This window comes from Seriola lalandi, unplaced genomic scaffold (genome assembly GCF_002814215.2).
Source record: "Seriola lalandi dorsalis isolate HSWRI2012SDOR001 ecotype SW California unplaced genomic scaffold, Sedor1 jcf7180002054469, whole genome shotgun sequence".
Lineage (NCBI taxonomy): Eukaryota > Metazoa > Chordata > Actinopteri > Carangiformes > Carangidae > Seriola > Seriola lalandi.
Window position 1 is genome coordinate 287,393 of NW_019525022.1, and position 8,610 is coordinate 296,002.

The 8,610-nt window shown below is 45.9% G+C and overlaps 2 protein-coding genes across 2 annotated transcripts; one reads left to right on the top strand and one right to left on the bottom strand.

The window, feature by feature from the left end:
* The first annotated feature begins 8 nt into the window (after positions 1-8).
* On the top strand, positions 9-5,226 carry gmeb2 (glucocorticoid modulatory element binding protein 2). The gene is made up of 10 exons (XM_023411514.2): positions 9-362; positions 816-989; positions 1,127-1,212; positions 1,545-1,669; positions 1,793-1,896; positions 2,586-2,743; positions 3,168-3,236; positions 3,427-3,564; positions 4,012-4,134; positions 4,278-5,226. Exons 2-10 carry the CDS (start codon positions 847-849, stop codon positions 4,907-4,909), a joined length of 1,578 nt encoding a protein of 525 aa, XP_023267282.1. The 5' UTR covers positions 9-362; positions 816-846; the 3' UTR covers positions 4,910-5,226.
* Positions 5,227-6,285: 1,059 nt separating this feature from the next.
* pdyn (prodynorphin) lies at positions 6,286-8,084 on the bottom strand. Its single transcript, XM_023411539.1, has 3 exons — positions 7,982-8,084; positions 7,482-7,618; positions 6,286-7,054 (listed from the first exon to the last, which is right to left on the bottom strand). Exons 2-3 carry the CDS (start codon positions 7,602-7,604, stop codon positions 6,488-6,490), a joined length of 690 nt encoding a protein of 229 aa, XP_023267307.1. The 5' UTR covers positions 7,605-7,618; positions 7,982-8,084; the 3' UTR covers positions 6,286-6,487.
* Between the last annotated feature and the right edge of the window lie 526 nt (positions 8,085-8,610).

Genomic DNA, 8,610 nt, shown 5'->3' on the forward strand with positions numbered 1-8,610 from the left:
AAGAAGAAGAAGGAGACGACGGAGAAGAAGAAGAAGAGGAGAAGGAAGAAGAAGAAGCAACGATAAAGTACTCCAGTGTTGTGAAGATGAGATTAGATGTTTTCCGTGAACTGTCTCCAAAGTCTTTAAGAGTCACAACTGGGCAGAGATACTGTAATAAAGTTAAGTTATAAAGGAGACACCTGCCAGCTCAATGGATCTACTGCAGCCCCCTGCTTTTAGCTAGCTGGCTGAATAGGTGTAAACAAAGCTAGCTAGCAACCATCCGGTCAGGCTAACGGTCACACAGCCTCACTGTTTCACCACAAGACGAAGCGACATTTATTAAATAACGCCTGGTTTAACGAAGAGGAATTGATAAGGTAAGACTCATTCAACATCTGTATTGCCTCCTGCCTGCTCCTCATCACCACGTCCTGTTCAGTGTTAGCTCAATGAGAGGATAAACCAAACTCCACTCAAAACTCTCACAAGTTTAAATTGCTCTTGATGTAGAACAACATATTTGAAGCTACCGCGATTTTAGTGTTAATAATATATATTAATATAGTACATATAACTAGCGTGGGTATGTTTTAAGTTTAAAATCCATCTCTTTACCAACAGCTGTTATTACTCGTTATCAAGTATGAATAGGGCGTTTTATAGACCCCCAGTAGTTTCCATTTGCCTTTTGATTTGTCAGTGTTTAGCCTGTTTCTGGAAACTTAATGCTGCCATGAAACCCCCTTTCTTGTAGCTACGCAACTTTTTTCAGTATAACATAAATATTAATATCTACTTTATATTAACAGATTTTCCCTCTCTGCTGTCAGACCCTAGGTTGTGAAGCTCCACCTGTCCTCCATGGCGTCATCAGAGGTCAGCATGCAGGACATGAGTGAGGTTGTCATCGTCACCATACCAGAGAGTGTGGGCGAGGACCTGCCCTCTGTGGAGGAGGAGGACAAAACAGTGCTGATGACTGCAGAGCTGACCCCTCAGCCAGGGTGAGGTGTACACACTGCGCACACACACACACACAACTGAGTGGTCATCGGCACACACTCACTGAATTTCTGAGGAGACTGTCCTGTCGTTCAGTTTGCTAAATTGAAACTTAAAAAACTGTGTGTTATTTTTCCAGGGAGGATGTCCTCACAGTAGCACCAATGGAAGCACAAGCTGAGGCCAGCAGCTCAGATTCAATGTCAAAGGAAGAGGCAGTCATTGGTAATGTGACCTGCAGGACTTTATTAGACGTTGTAAAATGTGGCAGTTAAATCGATTGCATCATTCTTTCCTTTTAGAAAACTACTTTTTCCAAGGTCAGGGTCAAGTTTTTGTGAAGTAAATTAAATAAAACAAATTGCTACAGGAATCACTTGCTGACACAGACATGAGTCACAGACATGAGTCACAAAACATAGAAAACAAACAACACAGGAATACAATACAGTATCCAGTACAGCACATAGAACAAACACAGTATGCACAGATTACCCAAAAGCCAGTTTAAACAGATGAGTCTTAAGCTGCTTTATAAATGACTTCTGTCTCTGCAGTGAAGTTAACAGAGGAGGTGGACGTGGAGGCTGATGTCCTCTACCCGATCACGTGTGGAGACGCCAAAGCTACACTCGTCTGGAAGAAGTTTGTCTGCCCTGGGATTAATGTGAAGTGTGTCCAGGTATTGACGCAGCACAGCCTGTATAACATCTGATTTCTGAGCACATAAAATGGGATGTAGGTGAAGCTAAGGATGAAGTGGATCATTAATGGCTAACAACTGTTTCTTTTCCTCTCTAATAAGTTTAAAGAGCAGCTGATCAGCCCAAAGGAGTTTGTGTGTTTAGCAGGGAAATCCACTCTGAAGGACTGGAAGAGAGCCATCCGCCTCAACGGCACCATGCTCAGGTCTGGATTAATACACTAACAGTGAATTTTATGTGCGCCATAAATGTTAAAGATATACGCTGACATATATTGTTGTAATTGATTGTAGTAGTATAGAAATAATGTCAGTTACAAATAAACATCTGTCTACATTTTCAAACATGAGGCTCAAAAAGCAAAAAGTATCTGATGTCAATGCTTATGATCCACAGGCAATATGTAACAAAATAGAAATGGCTAGTTTGGGCTGTTTAACTGTCTTTTTTTCATTTTTGTCATAGAAATAAAACCCATTTGGTTCATTTAGTGTGTCAGCTGTAACATCCACATTCATAAAATAAAAGCCTCTACTTTGTAAAATACTAGTATATTAGTAATACTAAATATTTAGCCAGATGCTAGTTACATTTATTCAAAGTGTTTCCGTGCAGCAGCAGAGGAGAGTCTGATCACATGATGAGAGGAGAGTTGACCAACGATGATGATGGCGGAGGATTTGGTGTCAAAGACAAACAAACATCAACATGGATGTGTAGATGACTTGTGTGTCAGTAGCTCCATGATTCCAGGTCTTCCCTCCTTTCAGTGGCTGATTTGCAGTTGACAGTTACACCTCACGGTGGCACTGTTCTATCACACATGGTTGTCGGTAAAGAGAGGTTGTGTATCCAGATGTTGTGAATCACGTCTCGTCATATTTCACTTCACAGGAAGATCATGGACTCAGGTGAACTGGACTTCTACCAGCACACAAAGGTCTGCTCCAACACCTGCCGCAGCACTAAGATAGACCTGGTGGGAACTAAAGTGTCCATCAGCAGTGACCAGTCATCTGACCTGGTCCCCGCCACGCCTTCATCAGCTGACTGTAAGTCACACGGCCTCAGCCATCGCACCAGTTCAGTTGCTTGAATGAGGGTCACACTGGTGTGTTTGGTGATATACAGGTGTAGTATTAGAACTGCCCCCTTTAGCTTTAACAATGTGGGACAAAATATCACTACAGCATTACAAATAATACAATATATTGCCCCAGTGCATGCTGGGTGGCATCCTGATACACCTGCATCATGTGACTTAAATCACGTGATTGGCCCTGAGCCAATCATATGACTGCAGATCTTGGTTTCAACTCTCGACCCATTTAACCTGATAACAACATGTGAGTCAGGATTAGTTAAGAACAGGACCAGGCAGTGAACCAAGTCTCAGTGTGACCCAGGACAAATACAGGAACTCCTCTGAGTGATGTGGTTCAGTGAGAGTTGTTGTGTTTACTGTTCGTGTTGCAGTGAACGGAGCCGCAGCCTCGTTCCCTGAGCCGATTGAGGAAACTTCAGAGTGGGTCACAGCCATCGGAGGTGATCACCAACCCACACACACACACACACACACACACACACACACACACACACACACACACACACACACAATGTCATGTGAAATGAACTGAGTAAATGGAAGGTTTTACTCTTTATGATGTGTGTGTGTGTGTGTGTGTGTGTGTGTGTGTGTGTGTGTGTGTGTGTGTGTGTGTGCGTGCGCGCTCAGAGGACTCGGTGGTGTTCTGGCGTGCAGTGAAGGAGGCGGGGCTGCTGGAGGAGGTGGTAGAGGACTTCCAGAACCAGCTGCAGGAGGTGCTGAAGGGGCTGCAGGAGAGAGTGTGTGACCCTCCTCTACAGGTCAAAGGTTAGAACCGCACACAGTCGGGCTTGGTGAGGTACAAAAAACACACACATCATGAACTGCCTTAAAATGCAAGAACACTCTTTGTGGGTTTCTCACCGGCTGCTGCACTGATGAGTTAAAGAGATATTCTTCTGTTAAAGTCTTAATTAACGACCAGGAAGGTAGAGGTGTAAATAATAAGATTAACGAGTCCCAGTATCTGTGTCTTTGAGTGAGCATTAAAATAGCGGAGCCCTTGAACTGGCTGAACTAAATGGATTAGTAATTGCACCTGCCAACATGTCTGCCGTGAACAGCCTCTGTTTGAAAGTTCCTGTCGGGTCACATGCTGAATGTAATGTGCAGCAGAGCTCCCTACACCTGGACACAGGGTTGATGTATAAAACCAGTAGAGTTGTTTAACATGGCTGTGTCCCATTGAACATGAAGTGTGGTTTGTTTTTGCAGATGCAGTTTTGCTCAACAATATCGTGCAGAACTTTGGGATGTTGGACCTGGTGAAGAAGGTTCTGGCCAGTCATAAGAGTCAGATGGACCGTTACAGAGAGCAGTACACCCGCAGCCTCGCCGGTCAGTATGACAGTCTTCATCAGAGTCTGTGTGTGTGTGTGTGTGTGTGTGTGTGTGTGTGTGTGTGTGTGTGTGTGTGTGTGTGTGTGTGTGTAAACATCATGGTGTGTGATTGCACTTACTGATGATCTCTTCTTCTGCAGCTCTGGAGCAGCAGTGTGATGAGCACAGGAAGCGAGCCAAGGAGTTGAAGAGCAAATCCCAGCACCTCAACAACGTCCTGATGACCCTCACCCCGGTCCCTGCTCCCCCTGCACCCAAACGCCCCCGGCTGACCCGCACCGTCTCCGGCCCGGCCACGGTCAGCGCTGCTCCCACTCAGATCACTCTGCCACTCAACCAGCTGACTGGCCTGCCGCTGGGCAAGGTGCTGACCGTGGCAGGAGCCCCGGCCGGCACAAACCTGGGGAGCTACACCCTCTTGACCTCTGCGCTCTCCGGGTCAGAGCTGGTGGCTGACTCCTCTAACCTGACTGTGCTGTCCACAGCAGCAGGTCAGGAGGGCGTGGCTGGTGCTGGCGGCTCCGCGGCCTCCACGGCCTTCGTTAAGGTGGTCGGGTCTCAGTTCCAGCTGGTGACGCTACCTGCAGGGCTGCAGGGCTTGGCTACCACACAGAGCGCCGCCGTCCAACATCAGGTAGGCAGCATCAGCGTGGTGGACGCCACAGCAACCATTGATGATTCACAAGAGAAACACCAGGCTGATGGTGATGATGAAGGTCAGCCAGAGGAGGTTAAAGAGGAAGACGGGGAGCAGTCAGCTGAGCAGCAGTGAGACAAAGGACAGCTGGTCCCTCCCCGTCTCCTGAACGTTTCCTGTGATGGCCGAAGGCCTCGTCCACATTTTGACTCTGCTCATCATTTCATCACGTTTATTTGTCATGTAACACGAGAGCCTTCCTCTTAGATGTCCTCACACTTCGCAGATAGCCACATTTCTATTAGAGTGGTGTCTGGTGTCGGAGTGTGTCTCACTAGTGGTTTTATTGTAAATACGTATTTGTACCTAATATATTTGATACAGTGGTGAAGGTTTATTCCATGTGGAGCTTTGCTCAGTCTGCAAATAAAAGCTCAGTTTTTGAGAACAAAGAGTGAATGGTTACATGTTGGAGAAAAAGAAAAATCTTAACTCAAGGTCCACTTACTGGAACCTTCAGTTGCATCTCACTATCTTCATCAGATGGAGTTTGCTCCGTTGTCATGGAAGCATGTCGGCTGTCGTCACATGACCGTTAGCAGAATAATGGAGCACTGATTTACACTAAATGTTTTCCCTTCAGAGAGGTGACACTGACCATCAAACAAATGTCGGCGTCAACGTTTCCATGAACAAAGTTTATCAGATAAATCAGTGGAGACGTACCGACGCGTAATTCCAGTTAACACATTGCCTCAGTCCTGTGTATCTTCAAATACCACACAAATTAGCAGTTAATCAAATTAACATTTTTGTAATTGCCACACAGTGAAGCTGCGGCCTTCCCCGCCTCTGAGTGTTTGGTCAGTCAAGTGACTTTTGGACGGAGTAAGAGCAAACGTGACTTTTGTTTGGCCACAAGATGGCGCAGTGAGATTAATGTTGAGTGACTCACTGGTCAGACTTCATCTGGCCTGTTAGATACTTCAGCTTTGTGTGTCTGTTGTGTTGAACAGGATCTGTCCTTGTGAAAAAATGTCATTCTTATGAGGAAAATGTCAACAACCAAAGATAATATTCCTTTAAATGATTCCGACGGTGAAGGATTAGACTTGTGTAATTTGGTTGATTATTTGCCGGTCCGACCTTTTTTTCATTTTAATATTTTACCTCAAACTCACTTAAGATAAAAAAAACAAAAAAAACATTTGTCAGTTATAGAATAAGAAAAATTCTGGATGAATTTGTCACAGATATAAACCTACGGTGCATCTCATTCTGTCTGAACTCACTGCACAGAACCGCTCTGGTCTGAATCTCAGGCTACAATCAGAGTCTGAACCAAATAGAATAAAAGTAAAATATATGTGAAGAGCCGTTCAGTGATCACGATGTTTAAATAAATTCAGCACTGTCGTGTCAGTCGGTGGGAGAGAAAATGTAAGATTGAGTTTGACACGCTGACACTAAAATCAGTCATTTTTCCTCTCAACTTTCGGACAAACAGGAAGTGATTTTATTCATGTTTTTATTAAACAAGCATCCTTTATTGAAAGACAGACGGTGACGCCATCAACACACAGATGAGTCGTTACACAGAAGGCAACTGAGTAGGCTACAAGCAGATCGGCAGGCATATGATACTTTCTGGATAAATGTTGGCGTTTCAAGTGAACCAGTTCCCTCTAGTTCCTCTGCCTCGGCAGGGTTCGTCTATAGGCTCAGGTCGTCGTAGGAGTAATACGGCTCCTCCACTGAGCGCACAGAGATTTTGAAGTGGCGGCGCAGAAAGCCTCCGTACCGCTTGTCCCACTTCAGGTTGTTCAACTTTGGTCGGATCCTCCTCATGAAGCCCCCGTAGCGCTTCTGCAGCTCCTCGGGCTCCTGGCTCTCCTGCTCCGCCGAGCTACTCCTCTTTGACTTGGGGCCGAATTTGCGTAAAAAGCCGCCGTAACGTTTAACGTAACTGTGGAGCGCCTGATCCTCCGGAGCCTCGTCTGCGTCCTCCGGCGCGTCTGCGTCTCTCTCCTCCAGCCTCTTCAGCAAGTCCTCGTATTTCTTGGGCAGCGCTCCGGCTTTTAGGATGTAATTTTCGCGCCAAGGCGAGGTGAAGATTTTGTTCTTGTTCTTGTCGATCCTCTTGATGAAGCCGCCGTAGCGTTTCACCAGGTCTGCGTTCTGGCTCTCCTCCTCCTCCGAAGCTTCATCCTGGCTGAAGTCCGCCAGCCCCGGAGCCTGGCCGCAGCTCTGCAGTTGCGCCTCACACTCCGCACCGCAGGACTGCAGGACACAGAGAGAGGAGAGTGAGACCAACCAACTCAGAGAGGTGGTGCATCAGTCAGCGGTACACTTGCGTTTGTTTAAATTAATTTCTAATGGTTTGACGTCAGTTTGAGCCAATTACACCACTTTTCATTCTGCTTCTCCTTCAGTGGCTTTAAAGTGTCACCATCACACCAGCTGCGTCTCTTCAGCTTTATCGGTCTGTGAGTGAAAGATTCAAACCTATATATCATGTTTTTACTCATCACATATTCTACATGTAGCCTCTTATACATTTACTCAATATTCAATATGTAGGAGATCAAAGTTTTAATAAAATAAATGAAAAGAAAATTAAAGTTCTTTTGGATTATTGTGATAATGTAGGTAGACGTCAGAGGTCATGCCAGCAGTGGAGTTGAGCTCCGTGTGAACTTGGTCTTACCAGGCTGCTGAACGCGCCGTCGGAGCTGAGGATTTGCTGCGCACATTTCTGGCACTGTGAAGAGCAATCTGTGTGGATGGAGGGCGGCAAGCTCAGCATCAGCACCAGGACATACCACTCCATTCTTCACCAGATCCCTGACACATACAAAAACACACACATACGCACATAAACAAAAACAACGCAGACAGAACCGGTGAGTCTGGATTAGATGAGGGTCAGAGTTGGACCGCTCTGTTTTAAGGATTCACGCTCTAGAGATTCATGGAACAACTCGACCTGTACTAATGTAAATGATTTAAATCATCATTTAAATCAGACTGTTTTAAAAACAACACACATCTGTTTCCTCGTGTGGACCTGTGCACTGTGCGTAATGACGCACTGGCACCAAGTCTTTCTGTCATCACTTCGTTATTTAAACGGAGCAGAAAAACATCACATGTGGAGTAAGTCAGACTTTCACAAAGACAATCAAGAGACAAGTGTAGAGTCGGTACCTCAGGAGTTTGACAGATACTTCCAGCCGTGTAAAGACTCGCAGAGGCGCATCTACCATCAAATGGAAACTCGCAGTCCGCTCTCCAACACTTTCCCCCTGCGCGGTTCGTCGCTCTTCTTTTATCGCCGCAGACTCGTCTGTGTCACCGCGGCGCATCAGAGCGGCTTCTGTTCACGGACCAATGGGAGGGAAACGTGCTGCGTAAATAACCCTCCCGCTTCAGGGGCTTTAACAACGCCCACACACAGAGGGTGTAGAAGAGGCAGCGCAGCTCATCACCATCACCATCATCATCATCATCATCATTCCTTCTGCGGGGGGCCTGGATCAAACCCTGCAAATCACACAATGAACAAAGTGTTTTCTTCTACAAGAGAGAAAGAAAAATCACTTGGACCCGATCAAACATGATGCATCACACTTCATCTAAACGTCCAGTCGGTGTGGTGTCTGCAGGGGTGGCCAAAGTATTTTTAGGACCCTCACCTCTCACCTGGAGCAGCCACCCCAGACCAGAAACCAGACGCTGCTAAACTCATCCAAATATCAATCTGTCTGTACCATCATTTCTCCCAACACCAGCTTTAGTGTCAGAGTTTTGCTGATCGGATATTTCTTGAGGTTTAG

Bases quoted from the DNA above. Each gene is read 5' to 3' on its own strand.
- pdyn (XM_023411539.1), bottom strand. From the start codon at position 7,604: ATGGAGTGGTATGTCCTGGTGCTGATGCTGAGCTTGCCGCCCTCCATC. The intron at 7,055-7,481 runs GTAAGACCAAGT...TGTGTCCTGCAG, and splicing joins ACGGCGCGTTCAGCAGCCTG to TCCTGCGGTGCGGAGTGTGA.
- gmeb2 (XM_023411514.2), top strand. From the start codon at position 847: ATGGCGTCATCAGAGGTCAGCATGCAGGACATGAGTGAGGTTGTCATC. The intron at 1,213-1,544 runs GTAATGTGACCT...CTGTCTCTGCAG, and splicing joins AAAGGAAGAGGCAGTCATTG to TGAAGTTAACAGAGGAGGTG. The intron at 1,670-1,792 runs GTATTGACGCAG...CTCTCTAATAAG, and splicing joins TTAATGTGAAGTGTGTCCAG to TTTAAAGAGCAGCTGATCAG.